Source organism: Anolis carolinensis, chromosome 2, assembly GCF_035594765.1.
Source record: "Anolis carolinensis isolate JA03-04 chromosome 2, rAnoCar3.1.pri, whole genome shotgun sequence".
In the NCBI taxonomy this organism is placed as follows: domain Eukaryota; kingdom Metazoa; phylum Chordata; class Lepidosauria; order Squamata; family Dactyloidae; genus Anolis; species Anolis carolinensis.
Genome location: NC_085842.1, coordinates 218705020 through 218731917, shown reverse-complemented (window position 1 = coordinate 218731917; position 26898 = coordinate 218705020). Strand labels below are relative to the sequence as shown.

Genomic DNA, 26898 nt, shown 5'->3' with positions numbered 1-26898 from the left:
TCCTGCCAACCTAGCAGTTCGAAAACATGCAAATGTGAGTAGATCAATAGATACCACTCCGGAGGGAAGGTAACGGTGCTCCATGTAGTCATGCCAGCCACATGACCTTGGAGGTGTCTATGGACAACGGCGGCTCTTCGGCTTAGAAATGGAGATGAGCACCAACTCCCAGAGTCGGTCACAACTGGACTTAACGTCAGGGGAAACCTTTACCTTTTTATCACGTCAGTATAGAGTTTATAATATGGTACAGTATAGTATAGGGTGTAGTTAGGCGTATATTTAGTAGTAACTCTCAGAGAAACAAAAACTTCATTTATCCGGCATCTGTCAATTCCCAGAGATGCCAATGAACTGAGGCCCTTCCAGACAGGCCCTAAATCCCAGGATCTGATCCCAGGTTTTCTGCTTTAAACTGGATTATGAGTACACACTGCCAGATAATCTGGGATAAATAGGAAACCTGGGATCAGATCCTGGGATATAGGGCCTGTCTGGAAGGGCCCTAAGAGTCTACCGTAACTCTTGATTAACAAACAAGGCATATGAAGAAAGAATGAAGATATGTGTTTTGGTTTGGCTTGAAAGAAAAGAGAGGTACAGATATGTGATGGACTGAACTTGACTTGCAAATTCTAGCCTTTATTGTGGCAATACTGTTACTAGAACAATAAAAAATGGATACAAAAAACTACACATTTTCAACATGACAGGTTTCTTGATCAGATAACTGTGTTCTTTAACTGGAGACACAGGCTCCATCTACATTGCCATATAATGCAGTTTCAAACTGCATTATATGGTCAGTGTAAACACATATAATGCAATTTAGATGGGGCCAGAGAAAGTGAGGAAGTTAGAACCATTCCATCTGCAAACATGATTTTGGTATTTGTTTTTCTTTTTCTTCTTGCTTTCCTTTCTTTTTTATGTTCTCATGTTAACAAAGGTACTTGATTGATAATTGCTCATTAATCCAGAGCTGAAAACACTTTCATTCTGTTGTATGTTTTTTAAAAAGTTGTAAAGAAACAAACCGTGAAACCTGCATTCAAGAGCTCTACCCAGCGAAATGAATGAGTTTTGAATGAATGGCAGTACCTCGTCACTCAATTTTCCTGATGTCTCTTTCTTCCCTAGCAGCTTAGATAATCTATTTACAATAATTGCAGTTGGTGCACAGAGCTGAAGTCATTTAGTTGGGAATGTGGTGGGTCTGGCTTTAAAAAGAAATCAGTAAATGAAGGTTGCATAAAACTTTACAAGAATGATGTGTGTTTAGCATTGACATTTCTGTGTACTTTTAGTGACAATATCTATGTTATAGGCAGCACGCCCATAATCAAAAACAAAAAAGATGCACCTTGAAATATATATTGCAAGTAGATTCCCCCCCTCCAAAAACTTTCCTCTCTTTCTTTCCGATGGTTTACATAGGTACCACAAAGCTGGTTTTTAATCACACACCTGTCCCTGCATTTTTCCAGCCCAATTAGGCCATTACCAGAGCTAAATGAGGCATAGAGCCTCCAAAAGTCACACCGTCGTCCCGGAGATGGAGCGTGTACTGCTGTGGACTTGGCAGGGCGGTGAGCTGGCTTGTGTTCACTGGAGGGTGACCCTGGATGTTTGTGCATTCCAGCTTGTGCAGAAAGATCACCTTCACAGGGAGAAGAGGAATTTTACCTTTTTCTTATTCTGAGGCAAAATAGTTTTCAGGGACTTTCAGTGTTCAGCAGGGCTGACATCATTACTGTCGGTTAGTGACAATCCCAGGAACAGTAGTCCCAGCTGAAACCACAGTTGGTACTTGCTGCAGTGAGGATCATCAACGACACCGCGCTGCTGCATTGTGCCTGCTTCTTGACCTGTGCTCTTTTCTTCTCAGGGCTGTGGATTAATTTGCATGGGGCTCTGGGATTACAGGTACTTCTGACCTGCCACCCCAGTCATTCTTGGTCCGCTGTGTGCAGGAATATAGCTTGTCTGGCTGCAGAGAGGAGTTCTCTATTAGTTTCCATTTACTAGGTGTGACACATTTATTTATTTATTTATTTATTATACTGCTCTTCTCCCCTGGGGGACCCAGAGCAGTCTTAAGGTAAAGATTTCACCTGAGGTTAAGTCCAGTCATGTCTGACTCTGCGGGTTTGGTGCTCATCTCCATTTCTAAGCCAAAGAGCCGGCGTTGTCCGTAGACACCTCCAAGGTCATGTGGCTGGCATGACTGCATGGAGCGCCGTTACCTTCCCGCCAGAGCGGTACCTATTGATCTACTCACATTGGCATGTTTTCGAACTGCTAGGTTGGCAGAAGCTGGAGCAACAGCGGGTTCTCATTCTGCTCCCAGGATTTGAACCTGGGACCTTTCGGTCTGCAAGTTCAGCAGCTTAGTGCTTTAACACACTTCGTCACTGGGGCTTACACAATGGCAAAATTAAATGCCACATATAATACAAAATGTAGTAAAAACCAACAGTTGTAAAACACACTTAAAAACTAATATCATATCAAATTATAACAGTAAAACATTGCCAGTAGAATTGAGCCAAAAGTCAGAGCCAGTCCGTATTCAACTTCACATTAATCCAACGAATACATCAGATCAGATCAACCCATATCCTAGAATGGGCCAAAAGCTTGGGCCCACATCCAGGTCTTCAACTGCTTCCTAAAAGACATGAGTGAGGGGGCTTCCCTAATCTCCCTTGGCAAGGAGTTCCACAGCCATGGAGCCACCACCGAAAAAGCCCTGTCTCTCGTCCCCACCAACCGCACCTGTGATGGCTGTGGGACCAAGATCAGGGCCTCACTCGAAGATCTTAATCTGCGGGACGGCTCATAGGGGGAGATACGTTCAGAGAGGTAAGTTGGACCAGAGCCGTTTAAGGTTTTGTAGGCCAAAGCCAGCACTTTAAATTATGCGTGGAAGCTAACAGGCAGCCAGTGGAGCTGCTTCAACAGAGGAGTTGTATGCTCCCTGAATGGCACTCCAGTTAATAACCTGGCTGCAGAACGTTGGACTAGTTCAAGCTTCCGAACAGTCTTCAAAGGCAACCCCACGTAGAGTGCGTTGCAATAGTCCAAACGAGATGTAACAAGAGCGTGGACCACTGTGGCCAAGTCAGGCTTCCCAAGGTACAGGTGCAGTTGGTACACAGGTCTGAGTTGTGCGAAGGCCCTCCTGGCCACCGCTGAAACCTGGAGTTCCAGACTCAGCGAGGAGTCCAGGAGGACTCCCAAACTGCAAACCTGTGCCTTCAGGGGGAATGCGACCCCATCCAGCACAGGCTGTAACCCTATACCCTGTTCGGCCTTACGACTGACCAGGAGTACCTCTGTCTTGTCTGGATTCGACATCAATTTGTTCACTCTCATCCAGTCCGACATAGCAGCCGGGCACTATTTCAGGATTTGGATGGCCTCCTTGGAAGCTGGAGAAAAGGAGTGATAGAGTTGGACATCATCCGTGTACAGATGACACCAAACTCCAAAACTCCAGATGATCTCACCCAGTGGCTTCATGTAGATGTTAAACAACAAAGGGGACAATACTGAACCCTGTGGGACTCCACAAGACAACGGTTGTGGGGCCGAACAGCTGTTCCCTATCAACATCTTCTGGGTACGGCCCTCAAGGGAGGACTGGAGCCACTGTAAAACAGTACCCCCCAAGGCCCATTGCAGCAAGGCGACCCAGAAGGATACTATGATCTACAGTATTGAAGACTGCTGAGAAATCCTAAAGTTTGGGGACCCCTGATCTAAATGATGGACTGTCTCTTTACAGTTACATTAATTTTAGAAACATGTTTTTGCTTGTTTATACAAGGTGCGTTTTATTTATTTTAAAGGTAGCTCAGGCTTGGTTTTGGGATGCTCTTATCTTTCCCTAATACATAGATTTGTGTTATTTCCTTATGTTTGTTGGCTTCCAGAAAACCTCCAGAAGACTTCAGAAAACCGGCAAAACAGCGAGTCCGCAAAAAACAAACCGCGAAGTAGCGGGGGAACACTGTACAACATTTTGTAGACTTGCCTTGCTGCTACATCTGTGACATTTGTTTCATTGGCATTTGTTTATTTTAGTTATTTATATATGAGAGATGGTTGGCATATTTTACATGATAAAGTTATAAATCAGTATAATAACTGATTAATGTAGAACGTCTAGATCAGAGGTATGAATTGTGGCCTTCATGGATATTCAAAGGATTCAATGCTGTCTTCTATGCTTTATAACATCGACATGTAGCTGCTAGGGGAAGCCATGTTGAGTGTTGTGGCTGGGTGTTGTCAAACTTTTGATGATCCCAGCTGTCGTTTACAGCCATTGGCAAGGAGGTAGTTGAAGTCCTGAGTCATGCAGAGAAGAATTGGATGTGGTTTTATAGACTGAAGATCAAACCATACAAGACAGGAGTGTTGCTGGTCGGGAGGAAGCTTAACCTGGAATTTGAAATCACAGCTATTCTGGATGCGCTTGTACTCCCTCTGAAAGCACAGGTTCATAGCTTAAGGATACTTTTGGACCTAGGACTGCTTTAAGGCCAGGTAGCTGCAGTGGCCAGGAATGTACCTGCTGTGCTTCAGTTGGTTCAGTGTGGGAGTGTTGTGCTGTCATGCCTTAAGACACACCTACACTGATCACTTAAGTCCAGCATTGAAGAAAGTGGTTTCACTGTGCAGATGATTCTATAGGAAACCCTGGAACCAGTTTGAGGCCTGGACAGCGATTACACAGAACACTGATATGCATTAAAGGCTTTCTTTCATGCACTTTTGTGAGCGTTTGTTGTCTAAAACCACAGTTCGAAGCTAGCTTCAAGCTCCATCAAATGTAGATGGGGTCTTAGTTACCCCCTGATTAGATTATTTAATATATTCTATATTCTTTGTCCATTTACGCTCCCAAATGGTATTACAATACATACCTTTGCACTTTTGCCTAGACCGTCCTCCCATTTTATTCATTTTGTTACTAAACTGTGGTCTTTTATGTTATCATTTTATTTCTTAATATTTTAATTGTTATTATATTGTGTTGCTTTGGCCTTAATGCGTTCTTATCCGTTTGAAGATGCTGTTTTATATGTATTTTACCTTGCTCACTATTTGTTCTTTGGGCTTGGCTCCTTGTTAGCCACCCCATGTCCCTGCGGGGAGATGGAGGCGGAATAGAAAAATAAAGTTGCTGTTGTTGTTGTTGTTGTTGTTATACTGCCCTGTTCAGAAGCTGCAACTAATACAGCATCCCTACTATTGCAGGGTGTATAATGTACTCAAAGACCACATAACCACTAATCTTACAAGAACTGCACTGCTTTCCATTTTACCTTTGATTGTAACTCATTATGCTGATTTTAACCTGCAAAACCTTTTTAAATGCTTTGTTCAAGGATATTTGAAAGAATGCCTTATTTCACATGAGCCTGCCCTAAATAAGAGATCCTCAGTGTTGCATATCTCAGCATCTGATAAGACTAAGTTGGTGTTCCCATGGCAGGACCTTCTCTCTAGCTGCACCCTGACTGTAGAATTTCCTGCCAAAAGATGTTTAGCTGGTTCCATCTCTTCCGTGCAGGCAGCTAAAACAGTGTTGTTCCAGCTAGTCTTTGGTACTTGACATTGTCTGCCTTTGTTTATGATGAGTGTTTTTTAACATTTGTATCTATATGTTTAATCTTTTAAATGTTTTTATCTGTTGTGGAACACCGTACGGATCCTGGTGAGCAATATATAAATGTTTTTAATAAATGGAAAAAATCAAAATAAATGTTTAGTAGCCTGACTTTAAATGTGCATCTGTGGAGAGGTATAAAGATCCTTAATGTTTAAAGTTAATGTGCTACATAGTCATGAGGAATAGAAGATTAATAATGCATTTTGAGGAGGGGAGAGAGGCTATTCCTTTGAAAGTTCAACATTATTTCTTTGTGCACCTGAGCTGATTCTTTCACATCTGTTCTGTTTTAGGCAAACTTAAAATGGATTCCGTCTAACACTGTAGTGCTCCTCAAGAAGTAAGGAGATGCTGGACTTTGCCAAGTGTAACTGGTGAGATGGATAACTACAGCTAGTGGATTACCATAAATTAGTCATGTCTGCCAAATCCACCATGTGCACTGTTCCAAAAAGAAACAGGTTGTTGGAATTTATTACATTTATACTTCTTACATTTTGAAGTTTGCAAGATAATCCCTTTGTGAAAAGGAGGAACAATGACTTTTTATAGTTTTTATTTGCTTTTCTTCGCGTTTACTTGGAATACCTCTGCCTATGGACCAAATCAAAGGGCACAAAAGAAAGGAGATATTATTCTCGGTGGACTATTTCCCATTCATTTTGGAGTAGCTGCTAAACACCAGGATCTGAAGTCTCGGCCAGAATCTGTAGAGTGCATAAGGTAAGCTTACGCAAAAATATGTAATGTATGCTCAGGAATGCCCATAAACATAGTTCCCATCTATATCAAGTGGAACTGAGTGCAGTATTTATAAATAATCAAGAATTTGTCCTGTTGGTTTTTTAAAGATCATTTCCCACTGTGGTCACAAGTCCTGCCTATCCATGAATGTATGATGTTGTGCTATATCAAGTTTGACTGTTGGTTCATCTAACCCAGTGGTTCTCAACCTGGGGTCCCCAGATGTTTTTGGCCTTCAACTCCCAGAAATCCTAACAGCTGGTAAACTGGGACCCCAGGTTGAGAACCACTGATAACCCAAAATTGTATATATCTGTGATTTGAAGGTAATACTCCATGTATCATATCAAACAACATGGTATCTAAAGCAATGAGGATTTAAAGTGTTTTACATTATTTTTGGTGTGTCAAAGCAATGTATCTAGCCCCTGGAATTGGCTCAAGCCAATTGTCTAGTTGGCAGAAGCCTTCCAAGGTCCTTTTATCACAAGAGCCACCTCTCCCGTTACAGTTGTGTTGTCTGCTATGGAGTTGGAATTGCTGGCTTGCCTTGTGTACCTTTGGAACCATTCCAAGGGAAATTCCAATGAGAAAAAATAGAAGGTGCCTAAAGAAACCAGTATGGATGTCTAAGGTACTTTAAACTAAGCTAAGATTTAAAAGGGGCATGTACAAGAAGTGGAAAAAAGAAGAAATTTCCAAAGAGGAATTCAAACAAAAAGTCAATATGTATAGGGGGAGAAAGTGTAAAATGATCTCAGACTTACCAGCATCTTGCTTTTGGGCCAAAGTTCTTAATTTGTTCCATCCGTAGATTATCCAGGCCAGCTGCTTTGCCATTTTTACATTTATTGAGAGCCATGTCCAATTCAGTAGATGTAAAAGGTTCATGAAGGTTATTGTTCTAATTATCTGGTTGTCTGACTATTGGTTTCCTTTCTACTTTGGTGGAAAGAATGGGTTTTCCATTCTTCAGAAGTTGATGCGCTATCTGATCTGCCTTTATGTTGCCATGGGTATTTGTTTGTGAGGGTCATTGCTCAACCATCTTAACAGCCCCCACACCTTCTGACTGCTCCTGCCCATGTTGAGTTCTGTTATCAGCTTTATCCACTGTTCCACCTTAACCACTTTATTCACTATGAGGTGATGCTTACAAGGAAACAAATCTATTAGCATAGTAAAAGTGATTTATTTATAGTGGTTTCTTGGACAGCATGACACAGCTGCTGCTTCAACTCAGACCCTTCTTACATATTTAAAATCCAGCAAATTCTGTTTGTAGTCTTTAAAAGTAACTTTTCGTAGCTCTGGAAAGGACTGATGAGAATTCTATGAAGAAATTGCATTGTCTAGTACGGAACTAACTTTTTTGAGGATGTGGTGTAGCAGGTTATGATGCATCTTTCATCAACTATGCTCCCTGACATCTTTACTAGAAGCAGACTTTATAAAAGCATCATAAACCTCCAGTATGTTACCACACTGAAAGGAAATCAATACAGTAGAGTCTCACTTATCCAACATAAACAGGCCAGCAGAACATTGGATAAGCGAAAATGTTGGATAATAAGGAGGGATTAAGGAAAAGTCTATTAAACATCAAATTATGTTATGGTTTTACAAATTAAGCACTTATGTTTTACAACAAATCAACAGAAAAAGCAGTTCAATACACGGAAACATTATGTAGTAATTACTGTGTTTCCAAATTTATCACCAAAAGCATTGACTGTTAACAAATTGACTACAAATAAAGATAGAATTCCATAACATGAACTTACAGTAACAACATTGTCAAAAATTAAATCTGTAAAACATTCAGTCCTTGCGGCCTAGAGAAAGAGATGTGGATCCAGGTGGGAGGCGGACTGCGTTGGATAAACGAATGTTGGATAAGTGAGACTCTACTGTAATTGCATTCCTCTTAAGAAGCTTCTCCTGATCTCCCTCAGGGAATTGTGAAATGGAATTAGGAAGTCTGCTATTCAAGGAATCCTGTTCTGGAGGGCATCACTTTCCATTGTTTTTTTTCTTGGCAAATGGGGATTCAGTTTCCACTGTTTTGGGTGTTTTTTTAAAGCATCAAGTAAATCTGAAATTGATTTTAATTGACAAGCTAAATAATATCCTGTCCTGACAGCATAAGGAATGTAAGAGACCCACAAAGTTACTTTTGGCTGCAAAATGATAAATACTGGTCCATATCTCAATACAATTTATTTTTGTGATGCTAATGGAGGGTAAATTTTCTTGCATTTCTTTAACTGCCTTTATCCATCTCCCCACGTGAGCCAATAAGAGCCGAAACCTTTATCTGCGTTAACTATCACTCAAGACCACATTAAAATAGTATTAAAGCAAACATTTCAAGCAAGATGCAGACCAGTGACTCTGATACCATCACTTTTCTTTCCCTAGATTATTTTTGCCATCTTTACCTGTGAAAGAAGCAAGTGTATTTCAAAATCTAGTGTGGCATATCTTACAGCTTTAGGGTTAATCTAACAAAGGTGTTTTTGTGAACTACTTATGATCTCATCACACATGGTCTTGGCTCTATCGTAGGATGATTTTCACATGGAGCCAGGATGAAACCGAATGGAGCCCATCACATGACATGGGGCTACTTCCGACAGGGCTCTGTCCTGGGTCCATGCTGAAATCATCCTACAGTGGAGCCCTGAGAACATGAGTGGTTTCCCGTTTTCTCATTGAGCCGTGTGGTGATGCTTCCCCCCATGGGATGGGGAAGATGCAGGTGATGCGGGATGACAGGTTCCCACATTGCATGCCAGATTTGCCCCACTGCCCTATGGATGCCCTGGATTCAGGACTTCAATGTGATGAGGTCCTTAGCAAAGCCTTGATCCTTTTGAAGAATTTAGGGCCTTTCAGAATTTAGGGCAATGTTCTTCATACAATTTTAACAAGATTCCAAATAATGTCATTATACCCCTGTAATGCACGTATATTTGTGTTTGTTTGTTTATTTTTGCTAAGGAGAGAAGGAGCAGAATTAGCATTGCGACTCTGCTTGTATAGAGTGCAAAGATGGAATACAGTAGGATATGTCCCTGAGGAATGTGGATGTGGTGATGCTTCTCCTGTGACTTCAGTTTAATTTTACAGTTACAGGATCTTTGCATTATCTTGTAGTGCAAATCTATAACTATTCCTGTATCTACCATATATTTCACAGGTGAAACCTGGGACACGTGTAGCCCAGAAGCATGTGAGTCTAGCCAAGATGAAAAAAAATGATTAACCTAAGTTAGGAGAAACTGGAGCAGCTTGCTTTCACTTGTAGCAAAGGACAACACACTGTTAATTGAGGGCAAACTACTTTTGCTCATTGAACTGCTTGCTGGAGTTGAAGTATGATGTGAAAAAAGAGGGAAAGTTGGAGTAGGAGAGATAAACTGGGATATTTAAAAAGCAGCTGAAAAGTGGGATAACAGGATTAATCAGGACGGTTGAAGGAGATGAATTATTTAATCAAATTCTGCTCTTATGTTTTCATTCCCATTTTAAACATTTGATTTCTTGCATAATTATTATAATTAAAAAATGTATGGGGTAGAAAGAAGAAGTAAAAATGCCCTGAATGTAGAAGATACATTTTTCTATGAGCCTTTCATCTAGAACAGGACTGCACAACATGTCAGTAGTAAGGGGCCTAAATTAAAATAGGTGAAGCTCTTTGGGCTGCAGATAGGTTTTTAGCACCTCATTTTCCAGGTAAAGCTGTGCAAATAAACCATATTATTAGAAAGAAAGTTTCAATTCATATTAATTCATTATTCTGATTGTGCAAGATTTTTTATTTATTATGAAATCATATTAATGCAAAAAATATTTTGCTAATTAACTAAATATAAACAGTAAGAAAAATCTGAAAAATGGATTCAAGCTTGTACCGCCTAGCAATCATATAATTATAATGTTAGCAATGAGAATGTTTAATAATTAGGATTAGAAAATGCATAAACAGAAAACACCAGGTACATAAGCTACTGTATATACTTGAAGATAAGCCGAGTTTTTTTCAGTCCTTTTTTTTTGAGCTGAAAAAGCCTCCCTTGGCTTATAATGAGGTTAAGGTCAAGCCTGCATGGAGCCTTGAGGACATAGCTTGCAATATATGATATAGTTTTCTCCCTTATCAGTGTGTTTACTTTTCCAAAGCCTCCCTTGCTCTTAACCAAGGGAATGTTTTGAAAAGGGAAAGGAGGGGGAGTGAGGCCTTGCAAGTCAGGAAGAAGAAAATACATATATCCATTAATCTTATAAAAGTGTTTTCCCCTGAAATATTTCTCAGTCTCTCCTACAGATATATAGGCATTTCCCCTTGCAAGTCTTTGCAATCCCTATATACCTATATATCCGTATCTATCTATCTATATATGAATTTTCCCCTCATATGTTTGTAGGTCTTTGCAAATCCTACATACATATAGACATCTAGAGATTTCCATATACAATACCTGTATATCTGTATCTGTATGTATACATTATTTTTATATATGAATTTTCCCTTCACATGTTTGCAAGTGACTGCATATCCTACATAGATATAATTATCTATATAAAGAGAGAGATGTCAAAATAGATATATATGAATATAGATATATCAGGCTTAAAAATATTACAGGGTGGAAATGCGCGCGCGCGCACACCAGCACACACAGAGAGATGTCTAGATAGATATAAACATAGATATATGGGACTTGCAAATATTGCAGGAGGGAATATGCACTTATATATAGAGAGAGAAGATTTACAAACGTTTCAGGGGGAAAAAGCATATGTGAAATTAGTATATATAATGATAAATCTATATATAGTTCTGCATTGTTTATATAGTCATTGAATGTTTGTATATTACTGTTAGAAGTTGGCCTAAGTCCCCATGGGGAGATAAGGCGGGATACAAATGAAGTTTTATTATTGTTATTATTATTATAAAGTTATTATTGATACCATATTGTTTTGTTGACCCTGCTTTTCCACTTACAGAGCTAGTTTACTGTTTTTCTTTGAAATATAGTAAATATTCAAAAACATTTAACCTACTGATGCCGCAGTATAATTTTATTGGTATCTATTTTTATTTTGAAATTTACCAGTAGCTGCTGCATTTCCCAGCCTTGGCTTATACTTGAGTCAATAAGTTTTCCAAGTTTTTTTGTGGTTAAAATTAGGTGCCTTGACTTACATTCGGGTCGCTTATACTATATACGGCAATTATTTCCAAAGGGCTGTCTTGAGTGGGTCGTGCTCTTTCAGACACTCTCTGCCTCAGAGAAAGATGCAGACAGACTTTTATTCTGTCAGCAGTATTGAGTGACGCTGAACAATAAAACAGTTCAATTTCAATTGACTTTGCCTGTCTGACCAGAGAGGCAGACAGAGGAAGGGCTGATCAGCAAGGGAAATCCCAACCCCTTCGCCAGCCTCGTGCCATTCCCAAAGGGAACTGCATGTGGCTGGCAAAGGAGCAAGGGTCTCCTTGCTGACTGGTCCCACAGTATCTTTGCGTGCTCATTTTCCAATACTTTTGCAGGTTTGTGATCCCACCAGTTCTTTACTGCTGGGAGGTGGTACTTGAGGCATATGTTCCAATGAATCATTTGGGCCACATAGTTGTGCCTCTGTTTGTAATCTGTCTGTGCGATTTTCTTACAGCAGCTGAGGATATGATCAATGGTTTCATTGGTTTCCTTGCACAGTCTGCATTTTGGGTCATCAGCTGATTTTTCGATCTTGGCCTTAATTGCATTTGTTCTGATGGCTTGCTCCTAAGCTGCAAGTATCAGGCCTTCTGTCTCCTTCTTCAGTGTCCCATTCATGAGCCATAGCCAGGTCTTCTCCTTATCAGCTTTTCCTTCAATTTTTTCAAGGAACTTTCCATGCAATGTTTTGTTGTGCCAGCTGTCAGCTCTAGTTTGTAGTGTGATTTTCTTGTACTGGTTTTTTGCCTGCTGTGCTTTCAGGAGTTTCTGATTTTTGACTTCAATCAAAGCAGGTTCTTCACTTTGTTTTACATATTCTGCCAGGGCATCATCATCACCATCATCATCATCATCATCATCATCATCATCATCATCATTATTATATAAGGTGGAAATACTGTAACGTCATGCTCATAGACGGTTTTGTGTGTTTCTGTCATCTATTAATTGCTTATCACCACAAATTCACAAAAGAGATTACAATGCAATATCACAATGTAAAAACAGCAATTAAAACAGTAAAAAAATCATTGGGTAAAATACTGTATATTAGATTGGCTATTTTGACCCTATTTTGATAGGTAGGATGACTGTGTGTAGAGAGAACAGCCTCTGATTTGAATGAATTCTTTCTCCTTAGTTCTCTCCTCGAATAATCATAAAATAATAAGAGTTGGAAGAGACTACATGGGCCATCTAGTCCAACCCCCTGCCATGCAGGAAAAGCACCATAAAAGTACCCCTGACAGATGGCCATCCAGCCTCTGTTTAAAAACTTCCAAGGAAGGAGCTTCCACCACACTCTGAGGCAGAGCTCTTACAGTCAGATGCTCGGTTGTGGTTTAAAAACAAGAATAACAGCAACATCAACAGCGCAAACAAAGCTAGTACATCTTGGATGCTCAACCTTTAACCATCAGTTTCAGGCAGAAGGCTAAGCAGCCCCCCTGGCCACTGTAGGGAAGAATTTGAAACAGTAAATTGATAATAAGGGTAAGCTGGGTTGTCACACTGTTATCTGTTTAAAAGTGTTTACCCTTGGGGAAAGTCCCAAAATGTATACACTCTGTGTTTAAACCTATTAGCTATGTGGCATAAATCTCTGAATCTCTCTTATGAGTTCACCCCATGTCAACTCAATCTCAATCCCCACCAAATCCCCCACCCCTTACAAAAGGTATGGGGAAAGTTTCACCATGTTGTGCGGACTGGCTTAAGGTGCCAAAGTTACAACTGTAGGGGCTCCTTTGCCTTCAGTGGCTAAATAGGAACAGGAATTTCACTCAGTGTTGTTTGTCACACAACCAGGTAACAAACAACATATGTAGAATTGCCATTTCTACCCAGCCAAGGAAGGTGCTGGAGCCTGCCCCAGTTTCATTCCAAGGTATCCCTAGAATCTTCCTAGGCTGAGGAAGGTATTTTCATCTTTATGGGCAATATGGTCTTCTGAACCTAAAACAGACACATTCCTCATTCCACCTCAATGTGGCAAAATGATATCATAGAGGGTGCAGAGAAGTTTTATTTTTTAAAAACGCAATTCATATGGAAACATGGGGGAAGCAGTTCTTTTAGACCTGGTGGCACATGTTGTGTGGTCCCCAAACCGGAGGAATTAAACACCCCTGGTTTACCTGTGCATTGAATAATTCCTGTTCAAAAAGATGTAGTAAGTTCTCTAAGCTTTTTGTCAGTATTCAAACTTCTGGCCTATTTCCCTTAGTTTTGCAAAATGATCCTTTTTGCTTTCATTTCCCCTGCCAGACTGGTCACTCCTGTCTTCCTCCACACATGTTGTGACACTGATATAGATCAGTTTTGACCCTACCTATAAACTTAATGAGCCAGCATGGTGTGATGGTTTGAGCAGAGGATTATAAATCCTTGCTTGGCCACAGAAGACCATTGGGTGACCTGGGGAAAGACGTGCTCTTTAATATATGATAGGGTCACCATGAGTCAGAAGCAACTTGAAGACACACAACAATGGGTGCATTTACACTGTAGACACCACACCACATCAATTTCCATGGCTTAATGCTATGGAATCATGGGAGTTATAGTTTTGCAAGCTCTTTAGACTTCTCTGCCAAATAGGATGTGTGCCTCACCAAACTACAGCTCCCATGATTTCATAGCATTATATTATGGCATTTAAAGTGAGATCATTCAGTCTACAGTGATGCAGCCAACAAGAACGAAATGGCCTTCTGAAATATTACATTGTCCTGTTTTCATGCTTATGGATTTATGTTCGAATGACTGCTATGGAATTTGGCTCTCTTGACTTTATGTACTTAGGCATTTCTGGATTACTGCTATTTTGTATTTTCTTTTCTTCTGCCCTTTTGGGAAATGCCCCCTTTCCCCTTTGTACATGCTTTCTTTAATAAACCTTTGTAGATAGTACTACTGGACTCCGGTGTGGTGCTAGTGAAAAGTTGTTTCAGTGCTAGAATGCAACATCTAGATTCGGACATTGAGGTTGGTTGTTAGTGCCAATGTTCTCTCTTTTGCTGCCCAGGGAGTGGTGGCAACTTTGGTAATAGCAGGTTTCATGAACACATGGACCCAAATTTCCAGGTCTCTTTCTGCCCACCTACCATCAGCCACCATCTACTTGAAGATTCTTTGGTGAGGTGTGGTAGGAGAGGTTGAGGAGCCCCTTGGGGCTCTGTTTTGTTCCCTATGCTTTTTAATATCTATGTGATACTATTGGAAGAGATTGTCCAGAGTTTTGGGGTTAGGTGACACTAGTATGCAGATGGTGCTCAGCTCTACTACTCCTTTTAACCTAATTCTAAGGAAGATGTTCCTGCACTAAAGCAATGCCTGGCAGCTATAATGGACCAGATGAGGGCAAACAGATTGAAACTAGACAAGACAGAGGTTCTCCTGGTCAGTCAGGAGTGGGGCGGACTACATGGAGCACACACAGAGAGAGTTACAACAGTTCCACTGGCTGCCAATTTGTTTCTGGGCAAAATTCACAGTTCTGGTTATGGCCTATAACATCCTACGTGGCTCAGGTACAGGCTATATAGCAAATCCCGTCTCCTGTACAAATTAACCTGGGCCCTGGGATTCTTAGGCAGGCCCTTCTCTCAGTCTCAGCACCATCACAAGCACAGTTGGTGGCATGCGAGAGAGGGCCTTCTCAATGATAGCTCCTTGACTCTGGAACTCCTTTTCCGGGGAAGATATAATGGCCCTTTTCCTGTTATCCTTCCAGTGACAGACTAAACCTTTATATTCAGGAAGGCCTTCAAAGAAGAACTTTTAAAGAGTGTGTCGGGAAAAGCTGCTATAGGGTACTTGATTATTTTAACCCTTTTCAAGTGATTTAAATTATTTCAATTGATTTCTGAATGTGTCTAGAGGAGGGCGACTAAAATGATCTAAGATCTGGAGACCATTCCCTATGAGGAGCATCTTGAAGAGCTGGGTATGTTTAGCCTGCAGAATAGAAGGTTGAGAGGAGACATGATAGCCATGTATAAATATATGAAAGAGGGAGAAGGCATGTTTTTTGCCGCCCTGGAGACTAGGACTCGGAGCAATAGATTGAAAATATAGCAAAGAAGATTCCAACGAAACATTAGGAAGAACCTACTCTAAGAGCTGTACAACAGTGGAACTCACTGTCTAGGAGTGTAGTGGAGGCTCCTTTGGTGGCTTTTAAACAGAGGATGGATAGCCATCTGTCAGGGGTGCTTCGATTGCGCATTTCCTGCATGGTATGGGATTGGACTGGATAGCCCATGTGATCACTTCCAACTCTATGATTCTATGATTCTGTATTTAATTCTATTTTAATATTTGTATGCCATGGATTTTAAATGGTATTGTCTTTTATTGTTATGAGAACCCGTGTCCCAATCAATAGATAAAAGCGGGATATAAATAAATATCATAATAATATATAATAATTGACTGGAAGCAAACATTCTGTGATGCACTCTCCAGCTGAGACCACACAAATGCATAATCAATGAGCTATAGCCAATTCTGGTGAATAACACAACATTCTCAGGACCCATCTACACTGCCATATGAAATCCAGATTATCTGATTTGAACTGGATTATATGGCAGTGTCGACTAATATAATCCAGTTCAAAGCATTATCTGATTTGATAATCTGGATTGCATGGCAGTGTAGATGGGGCTCTAGAGAGTGTGTGTTTATATGTCTTTTGGGAGGATCATACTTGAAGAAAAGACTTGAAAATGTGTAGTGTGTAGAGATGTGAAGTTCTGGAAGGGGATGGAAAAAATGGAGAGCATCTTTTTCTGAAGCTTTTGAATTTTTTCCCCCTCTACAAATAAATGGTGCAGTATTTTCTTTTAAAATGGTGAATAAAATGTGTAAACAATTTGATTTCCCCCAAATTATTTCTAAAACGATGTAGAAAGAAAACTTTCATTTAAGGTTATGTATATAGCAGATAATTGCATGTTCTGTATCATGAAAGGAAGCCTGTCCTAGATTGTATATTGAGAACTGAACAAAAAGCATTTCTGCCTCTAAACTGCACTGTTGTTTTCTTTCTTTCTTTTCTCTCCCTCCTTCTCTTCCTTTTTGGTTGTAAGCTTCCTGTTGTTGATTTAATTGTTGAAATTTTTTCACTATCATCGATAGTGCTGTTTTCATTGATTTTTGCCTACTCTTCGTAAGTTGAAAAAGTCAAGGAGAATGAAAAGTACAGTACGATTAGTACAGTTACAGTATTTTTTATAGTTCATTGTAAAAATAATAATGCAACAATCAAGGGCAACAAAAATGGTTTAATTAACAAGCAAGGTAGCAATTTATAAAACAGTAGCCTCAACACCTACAAATTTCTCTTAACTTTTAGCAAGTGAGTAATTGTCCAAGAAGACTTTCCAGCAGACAGTCTTCTCTACCGAGACATTTTTCTCCCAGTAAATAATGGTCTTGCTTTACTCAGCCATAGACTCCTGCACAAGGCCCCGCCATCAGATCTCAAAGCATCTGGATGGTTAGAGGAAGGGATGTCCCCTTACCGTCTCTAAAGCCTCTGAACTTTATACTTAGCACCCAGCACCTTGAATTGTGTCTGAGAACATAGCTGTAGCCAATGCAGCTTCTGTGGAAGGATTATGATATTTCACTCAGTAGGCAGGGTTTTGAACTAGTCCAAAATACCAACCTAATTTCTTAAACTCATTGAAGTACGGCACTGAATGCAATCTAAATAAATATTCTATTTGTTCATCTTCATCCTGAATCTAAGGACGGTTCTACACAGCCACAAAATGTGGTCTGAAACCGGCATCCAAAATGCTGTTTTTGACCTACTTGTGGCTAGACATGGATGTTTGAGAGGCCTGCCGCTGAAATGCAGCATTTGGACTTTCTCCTGTGTTTTTTTAACTGAGGGTGCAGCCACATTAAACTGCTTTCCCCAGGTTAAACCGAATCAGTTGATCCACACTCACAGTGACGTAAGTGAGCAGTGTAGATGAGGTCTTAAGCAGGGATGAAGAACCTGTAGTCCTCCAAATGTTGCTGGACTGACTATTGCCTTCTTTGGCTGGCACTGATGGCAACCAAAGTTTAACAAAGTTTAACAATTTCCCTATCCCTTGTTTAAAAAGAGCATCACTTTAATGTAGATTTAATGAAAAAGAGAAACATAGTCAAGTATCATTAGGATTCTGGTGATATTGCACTTCAACCCGTCCGTTACTGATCTGGCTCAGTGTTTGCAAGTGTTAAAAGCATCAGAGACAAACCAGAATTATTATTTTTTTAAAATCCCATAGGATCACACCTCAGAAATTCCCCAACACAGAGGATAATCATAATCATAATCATAATCATATCTCAGCCGGCATTTGGAAAAATAAACATTGACAAAATTACGATCTGTCATCCAAAAATATATCACACAGTCCTAAACACTTGGCAAGTGTTCGGCTTGTGATTTTGTGACACGAAATCCAGCATATATATCTCATTTGCTGTGTCATACTATTTCTTTGTGTCAATAATAATAATAATAATAACAACAACAACAACAACAACAACTTTATTTTTCTATCCCGCCTCCATCTCCCTGCGGGGACTCAGGGCAGCTTACACAGGGCCAAGCCCAAAAACAAGTAAAAAGCAAAGTAAAATACATTTAAAACACCAAAAACAACAGATTAAACACATTAAAAGCAAGTAATACAATATAATAACAGTGAAAACCAGGTTAAAACATAGGATAATAACACAGAAGACCCACCATTAAGGAAAATTGAAATAAAATGGGAAGGCAGTCTGGGGGAAAGTGCAAAAATGTGTACTATAGTACCATTTGGGGGCGTAAAGGAACAAAGTACTTAACATGATCACTGAAAAGTGATGCCTTCATAGTTAGAAGTGCGTTTTGATCAAATATATCAAATACCAAGATAATAAAAAGGATGGCACATTTCATGTCATTGTACAATACATTTCGATCTGTTCCAACAGGTCTACTGTGCCAACAGGTTCAAGAATAAACTGTCCTCAATGCCTAACATTTTCTTTTAGATGTGAGTAATGTATGAAAAGGATCTATTTTGCATTCCCTTTTTTGAACTCAGTTGGTATATGACTCTGTGAAAACAGACTTTGGCCATACAGTTTCATTACTCACACTGATCCTTCACCTTTCGCTCTGCTTCACTTATAGGCAGCTGTGCTTATTTTAATGTCTCTCCTTCTTTTATAGGTATAATTTCCGTGGTTTTCGCTGGCTTCAGGCAATGATCTTTGCCATTGAGGAGATTAATAGCAGCCCAACTCTTCTTCCCAACATGACTCTTGGATACAGCATATTTGACACCTGCAACACTGTCTCCAAAGCCCTGGAAGCCACACTGAGTTTTGTGGCCCAAAACAAGATAGACTCTTTGAATCTGGATGAGTTCTGCAATTGCTCAGAGCACATTCCTTCCACAATTGCAGTAGTGGGAGCAACTGGGTCTGGAATTTCTACAGCGGTGGCCAATCTCTTAGGTCTTTTTTACATACCTCAGGTACTGGATATATATTTTCATTTCCCACCATTATAAATGAGTGGTGTGTGTGTGAGGTTATTAAGGTTGTCTTAGGACAATGGTCCTCAACCTGTGGGTCCCCAGATGTTTTGGCCTTCAATTCCCAGAAATCCTAACAGCTAGTAAACTGGCTGGGTATTTCTGGGAGTTGTAGGCCAAAACACCTGGGGACCCACAGGTTGAGAACCACTGCCTTAGCGGGATAACCAAACCAGAGCTGAATTTTAAGAGATGATTTCTACTTAGGCAAATTGCTATCTCTATCAGTAGCTCCAATGGGAGGGAAGGGGAGGAATTTTTATGCAACCGTAGCTGCATTGGAGGAAAGATAGAATGTATAATAAATAGAAATTCAAAATAATGAAACATAACTGTAAATGCAATATTAGTATGACCAAGCAGAAAACTATATGAATCTTCAAATTTATTTTTATTTGGGCAGGTAAACAGACAAAAGGCCGACAGGTTAAGGAAAAGCCCAAGCCCTTCATTGCCCTTGCACCATTTCCCTTTCTGGATAGGCAGGGAGGGAGGGATGAAGGGTGTAACACAGTAGTTTTAAAAAACTAGCCCTTTACAAGGCCTGTTTGTGCAGGTCTGGTGTAGATGTTCCCCAAGATTGCCGTTCTTTCTCCTTGAGTGATTTGAATCCTGTATTGTGGATTTTCACTGATACTCTCTGGCTCCTGTGGTTTTTTCCTCTGACGCCGAGGCTGCATCTACACTGACATATAATGCAGTTTCAGAATGCAGATTAAGTGTATTGAACTTGATTATATAAGTTTACACTGCCATACAATCCAGTTCAATTCAGTTAACCTGCATTCTGAACTGCATTACATGGCAATGTAGATCCAGCCTGATCCTTTTGTCTCGTGTTAATTTTTGTTACTATGAGAAAGTGGAACATATATACAAAATACAACATGGGAAAGGGCCCCGGTGGCGCAGCGTATTAAAGTGCTGAGCTGCTGAACTTGCAGACCAAAAGGTCAACGGTTCGAATCCGGATAGCGGAATGAGTGCCCACTGTTAGCCCCATCTTCTGCCGACCTAGCAGTACGAAAACATGCAAATGTGAGTAGATCAATAGGTACCGCTCCAGCAGGAAGGTAACGGTGCTCCATACAGTCGTGCCGGCCACGTTGTCTGTAGACACAACATGTCTACAGACAATGCCAACTCTTTGGCTTAGATATGGAGATGAGCACCAACCCCCAGAGTCAAACATGACTAGACTTAATGTCAGGGGAAAACCTTTACCTACAACATGGGAATTTCTTTACTTTGCTTACTCTTCAACAAACTGTGTAATTACAGTTATAGAGAATAGGAAAAGCAAACATACTTTTTAATTGTGGTGGGAAAGAGTAGAACATTCAAAATTATTTATTTATTTCATTTATATACTGCTTTTCTCAACCCCTGGGGGGACTCAAAGAGGTTCACAACAAAGTACATGGCAAAATGCAATGCCTCACAAAATATAAAATGCAACACATAACTAAAATAGCACATAATAATAGATTAAAACCAGTAACTATAAACATCAAACACAGACAATATAAAACATAAAACATTGGACATTACACTCATCCTGAAGTTATCATGGCTGCTTCATCTCACGCTCCAGATGCTTGCTTAAAAAGCCACATTTTAAGTAGTTTCCAAATGTCAGGAGGGAGGAGGCCGATCTGATCTTGCTGGGGAGGGAGTTTCACAACCAAAGTGCCACCACCGAGAAGGTCCTGTCTGTCATCCCCACCAGTTGTGCCTGCGATGGCGGTGGGACTGAGAGCAGGACCTCCTCAGCCATTCTTAATGCTCTAGCTGGCTCAAAAAGGGAGATATGTTCAGATAGGTAAGCTGGACCAGAACCGTCTAAGGATTCATAGGCTAAAGCCAGCACTTTGAATTGGAGCTGTCTCAACAGCGTAGTTGTATGCTCCCTGTGAGCACGCCAGTTAGAAACCTGGCTGCCGTCCATTGGACTACTTGAGGTGTCCAAACAGTCTTCAAAGGCAAAGGCAACAGACTTCCAAACAGTCTTCAAAGGCAACCCCAGAACCTCTTTACTGACTTTTTGCTGTTTGACACACAGTGTAATAGTACCCCAAGCTTTACTTCTTTCATAGTAAAGGTAAAGGTTTTCCCCTGACATTAAGTCAAGTCATGTCTGACTCTGGGAGTTGGTGCTCATCTCCATTTCTAAGCCAAAGAGCTGTTGTTGTCCATACACACCTCCAAGGTCATGTGGCCGGCATGACTGCATGGAGCGCCATTACCTTCCCGCTGGATGTTGCATGTTTTTGAACTGCTACATTGACAGAAGCTGGGGCTAACAGCAAGAGCTCGCTCCGCTCCCTGAATTTGAACCTCCGACCTTTCGGTCAGCAAGTTCAGCAACCCAGCAGTTTAACCCGCTGTGCTGCCGGGGGCTCCTTTCATAAGGAACAAGAATTTTTAGATAAGAAAACACCTCCCCAAACAAACATATAACAAAGCTTTCAGGGCTGTTTTGACTTGGCTTGTTACTTTTATTCAGTTTGCTTAGCAACGTTACTGCTCATTATTTCTCCTTTCTCCCAGGTTAGTTATGCTTCATCCAGCCGGCTCTTGAGCAACCGAAATGAGTATAAATCTTTCCTGCGTACCATACCGAATGATGAACATCAGGCCACAGCCATGGCAGACATAGTTGAGTACTTTAATTGGAACTGGGTGGGTACCATTGCTGCAGATGACAATTATGGCAGACCAGGGATTGAAAAGTTCCGGGAAGAGACGGAGGAAAGGAATATCTGCATTGACTTCAGTGAGCTGATTGCCCAGTACTTGCCTGAGGACCAGATCCAACAGGTGGTGAAAGTCATTCAGAATTCCACAGCAAAGGTGATTGTCGTCTTCTCTAGTGGCCCAGATCTGGAACCGCTGATCAAAGAGATTGTGACTCATAACATCACTGGCCGGATTTGGCTGGCAAGTGAAGCCTGGGCCAGCTCTTCCCTGATAGCCATGCCACAATTTTTTCATGTTATGGGTGGCACCATTGGATTTGCTCTGAAGGCAGGGCAGATCCCAGGCTTTCGTAAATTTCTGCAGAAGGTGCATCCAAAGAAATCCGTTAACAATGGATTTATCAAAGAGTTTTGGGAGGAGACTTTTAACTGCTACCTACCAGATGGAAACAAGAACCATCCAAGCTCTATCTCTTTCCTTAAGGGCCATGAAGAAGGTGCTAGACCTGGAAATGCCACAGCTGCCTTCCGCCCCCCGTGTACAGGGGCAGAAAACATCAGTAGCGTAGAGACTCCTTACATGGATTATACCCACCTACGGATATCTTATAACGTGTACTTAGCAGTATACTCAATCGCTCATGCTTTGCAGGATATCTACACCTGTGTCCCAGGGAAAGGGATGTTCACCAATGGGTCTTGTGCAGACATTAAGAAGGTTGAAGCATGGCAGGTAAGCTTGACTATGTTATTGAATGGCTGTTAGTTATTTTACAGAACAGACAACAAAAAAGTACGAACTCCCTAATGCTAAAGACAAATTGATATAGCAGGTGGTGGGACATTGGGTGACACCATCCCCTACAGTTTCATAGGCTTGGGCCATTTAGGTCATGTGAGGCAAAGTCCTGTGTTTGTTTTGGCTAGATCACATGTGCATATTCAGGAATTATGCATTAAAGGATATTTTCTCTTCTCTTTGTAAGCTACAGCAAAGAGGGTGCATGCCACAGATCCATATGCTCTCATTCAAGCCGGTTCTTTCATATCTTTCCACTGCCTCCACTAGTTTCATCTCTTTTCTGAAATGGTCCGTTTATTTATTTGCTTATTTCTTCATCCAGCCTTCTGCCATTTCATTCCTATATATTCTCTACCTCCTGCCACACACTTATTCTCCACATCCTCTTTTCCCCGTTGTCTTTCCCAATTCTTTTTTTCTTCATGATTTATTTTATTCACATCCAGAGACTAAACGACTGAGCAGACGACTAAACGACTGAGCAGCAGCAGCAAATACTTTTTGCTTTGTTCCAGTGTGGGTGCTTCTTTAAATAGGTAGATAGTTGGTCACTGTTCTGTTACTTATGATAAAAGGGCAGAAAAATATAAGTTTGTTAAAATGTATACAGTATTCCCTCACTACTTCATGGTTCGCCTTTCGCGGATTTGCTGTTTTGTAGTTTTCCAATAAACTCTAAAAGAATATTATAAATCATAAAAAAATTACAATTTACGGCCTGAGGAAGAGAGGAAGGAGAAGCTGAAGGGAGAGAAAAGGAGCCCAAGCGGCAATGGGAGGAGAAGGAGGCGATTGGTTGATAAAGACTTAAAATAATCTATAGCTACTAAAATAATATATAAATATTAAAATAAATATAGCGTCCCTACTTCGCGGATTTTCACTTATTGCGGGTGGTCCTGGAACATAACCCCCACGATAAGTGAGGGAACACTGTATTAGCATAGTAGGGAGGAGGGTAATTAGGAGTGTCCACTAAAGGGAGCAATATTAATCTTGTTTTTATGTCATTTCCAATAAAAGTGCATATGTTTGAAAACGCCCTGATTTCCTCCATATGACTTGTGTGAAGAAAATGTGCTATTCATCTGTGTGAACTTCCCATTTTAAACAAATGACTTTGCAACTCATCTGTGAAATGTCATTTAAAGCGGCAATCAACATGCTGGCAGTCTGACTCCGTGTCATTGGGTTCATCTAATGTGAAACCAGGGCTTTCCAAAGCACTTCTTTATTGCACCACATTAATCTTATTCATGCTCCACAAACTGACATTCATCTTTTCATATATTAGTATTTGGGCTTTATCAGGTGATAAGTTTTTATAAAATCATTCAATCTCAATATTGTTTTCAGTCTTGGGATTAGAACAGATAAAGTTGATTGATGCCTTAGTTGCTCGTTCTTAAAATATAGACTGTAGAACCTTCACTGTGTAAAAGGAATTTACTGGTATCAAGTCCCTGTTACCTCCCATTGAAAGAACTCGGCTACTAGGGGCCCTTCCACACAGTCCTATATCCCAGAATATCAAGGCAGAAAATCCCACAATATCTGCTTTGAATTGGGTTATCTGAGTCCTCACTCAGATAATGTGGGATTTTCTGCCTTGATATTCTGGGATATAGGACTGTGTGGAAGGGCCCTAGGACTGGGGAAAGCATTTCTTTTTAAAACAGCATTTCTCAACCTGGGGGTCAGGACCCCTGGGGTGCTCGTGAGAGGACCCCTGGGGGGGGTTGTGAGAGGGGCGTCAGAGGGGTCACCAAAGACTATCAGAAAACACATTTCTGTGGGCCTGGAGAAGCAAAGAGAAAACCCACCCCATCCCAAATCCTCCCCTAAAACCTTTAAAATCAAACTTACCAGGTTACCATTATGTTTCTCTGGAGGCTTCTGCTGCGGTTCAATGCTGTGCTAGAAGGCAAATCGCTCCCCCACACACTTCCTTTGATAGGTGCCAGGAGCCTCTGGAGAGGCATAATGGTGGCCCAGTAAGTTTTTATTTGATTTTAAAGATTTTTGGGGAGGGTGGATTGTCCCCATTCTAGCGTGGTAGTTATCATGCTGCAGTGGGGACAAGTGACGGGAAAGCCTGCTTCTTTTGAGTGCCTGTGTGGACAGAAACGTGGGCGAAAACGGGTCTGGAAGTGCCCTAACTTCCTGCCACTCAAGAATAAACAGTCAAAGCATTCCTGACAGCCATCCAGCCTATGTTTGAAAACCATACTCCGAAGCAGCATATTCAGAACCACTGACAATCATCTCTGAGAATTCCTTGAGAACAGGAGATGTTCCATCAGGATGCAGGATAACAAATGTTGTCCCCATCTTTAAAAAGGGAGAAAGAAGGCCCAAATAATTACTGCCCAATTAGCCTGACATTGATACCTGCAAAGATTTTGGAGTAACCCATTAAACAGACAACCTGTAAGTGTTGTCGAAGGCTTTCATGGCCGGAATCACTGGGTTGTTGTGTGTTTTCCGGGTTGTATGGCCATGTTCCAGAAGTATTCTCTCCTTACGTTTTGCCCACATCTATGGCAGGCATCCTTAGAGGTTGTGAGGTATATTGGAGAGCTAAGCAAGGGAAGTTTATATGTCTGTGGCAGGTCCAGGGTGGGAGAAAGAATTCTTGTTTGTTGGAGGCCAGTTTTGAAACCTCTCGTGCTTAGCTTTCCAATATACCTCACAACCTCTGCTTCTGGAACATGGCCATACAGCCTGGAAAATGCACAGCAATTCAACTTGTAAGTGCTTAGAAAAGAATGTCAAACTCAGTGAAAAGTCAACATGGGTTTCTCAAAAACCAAGTCATGGCAAACTAATCTTATCTTTTTTATAGAGAGAATTACAAGGTTGGTAGATGAAAGGAATGCTGTGGATGTGATATGTCTTTATTTCAGTCAGAAAAGGTTCCTCATGACAATCTTACAAAGAAGTAATAAGGTGTGAGCTAGATCAGGTCTTCTTAGACTTTCTCCATTACATAACCCCAGGTATATAGGTATATAAAATAGGTATAATAATCAAACATTTACTGACAATAAATCAGCATTTTTTAAGCCTTGCTAAACAGGCTGATTTTTCTTTTCGTGGGTACAGCAGAAGCACTATGTGCAGAGTAAACACTGCACATTGTTGCTAACGGATTTGTGCAAATAGATGGCAATCAGAAACCTTTTATTGTTGCCACTTTTTTGTGACCCCAGAATCTAGGAGTCTTAGTAGACTACAATTTGAACATGAATCAATAGTATAATTCGGCAGTTTAAAAAGACAATGCAATTCTAGGCTGCAGAAATAGGAGTATGGTGATCAAGGGATGCCATAGTCCCACTCTATTCTGCTTTGGACAGACCTCACCTGGAGTACTGTGTCCAGTTCTGAGCACTACAATTCAAAAAGGATCGTGTCAAGCTAAAACCCGTCCAGAGAAGGGAGACCAAAATGATCAAAGTTTTGGAAACCAAGCTCTGTGAAGAATGGTTGGGGGAGCTGGGTATGATTAGCTTGGAGAATAGAAGGCGGAGAGGGTACATTTTGACCATGTTTAAATATTTGAAAGCATGTCATGTTGAGGAACTTGTTTTTGTTAGAAAACATAAACTTTTAGAGAAGAGCCAAAACCCCTTTAGAGCAAAATCTCCTCATATAGTATACAACCGAATATAATTATGCTAAGCAATGGTTTCATCTCTCTTGTAACAAAACAGCTATCAACAGGTCACATAGTCAAAAGGAGAGAAAGAGAGCATGTGGTTTGCAACCCCCTTTATAACTTCTCAGAAACCATAAAAGATGCTGCATACCAGAACATACATACAGGAAACAGTAAGCAACAAGATCATAGACAGATTGCTAGAGAAGGCTTGATGAAGGTTGTCATTCCAACAGTTTTCTGCTGCTCTGGAGACTAGGACATGGAGCAATGGACTCAAATTGCACGAATATAAATTCCACTTAAACCTTAGGAAGATGTGAAGAACTGTTCAGCAGTGGAATATTCTGCCTCAAACTGTGGTGAAAATTTGCTTCTCTGAATGTTTTTAAGCAGAGCCCGTCTGTCTGTGGTAGTTTGATTGTGTTTTACTGCATGGCAGGGAGTTGAAGAGGATGGCCATTGTAGCTCTTCCAA

General features: G+C 40.7%; 1 protein-coding gene across 3 annotated transcripts in view; it reads left to right on the top strand.

The window, feature by feature from the left end:
- casr (calcium sensing receptor) overlaps positions 1-26898 on the top strand; it is a 70865-nt gene that overhangs the window by 19642 nt on the left and 24325 nt on the right. For all 3 annotated transcript variants that reach the window (XM_008115268.3, XM_062971797.1, XM_062971798.1), the window contains 3 exons: positions 5977-6406; positions 18893-19199; positions 21810-22691. In XM_008115268.3, the coding sequence (XP_008113475.2) occupies positions 6222-6406; positions 18893-19199; positions 21810-22691 (1374 nt within the window). In that variant the 5' untranslated portion in view covers positions 5977-6221. The remainder of the gene's footprint in view (positions 1-5976; positions 6407-18892; positions 19200-21809; positions 22692-26898) is intronic.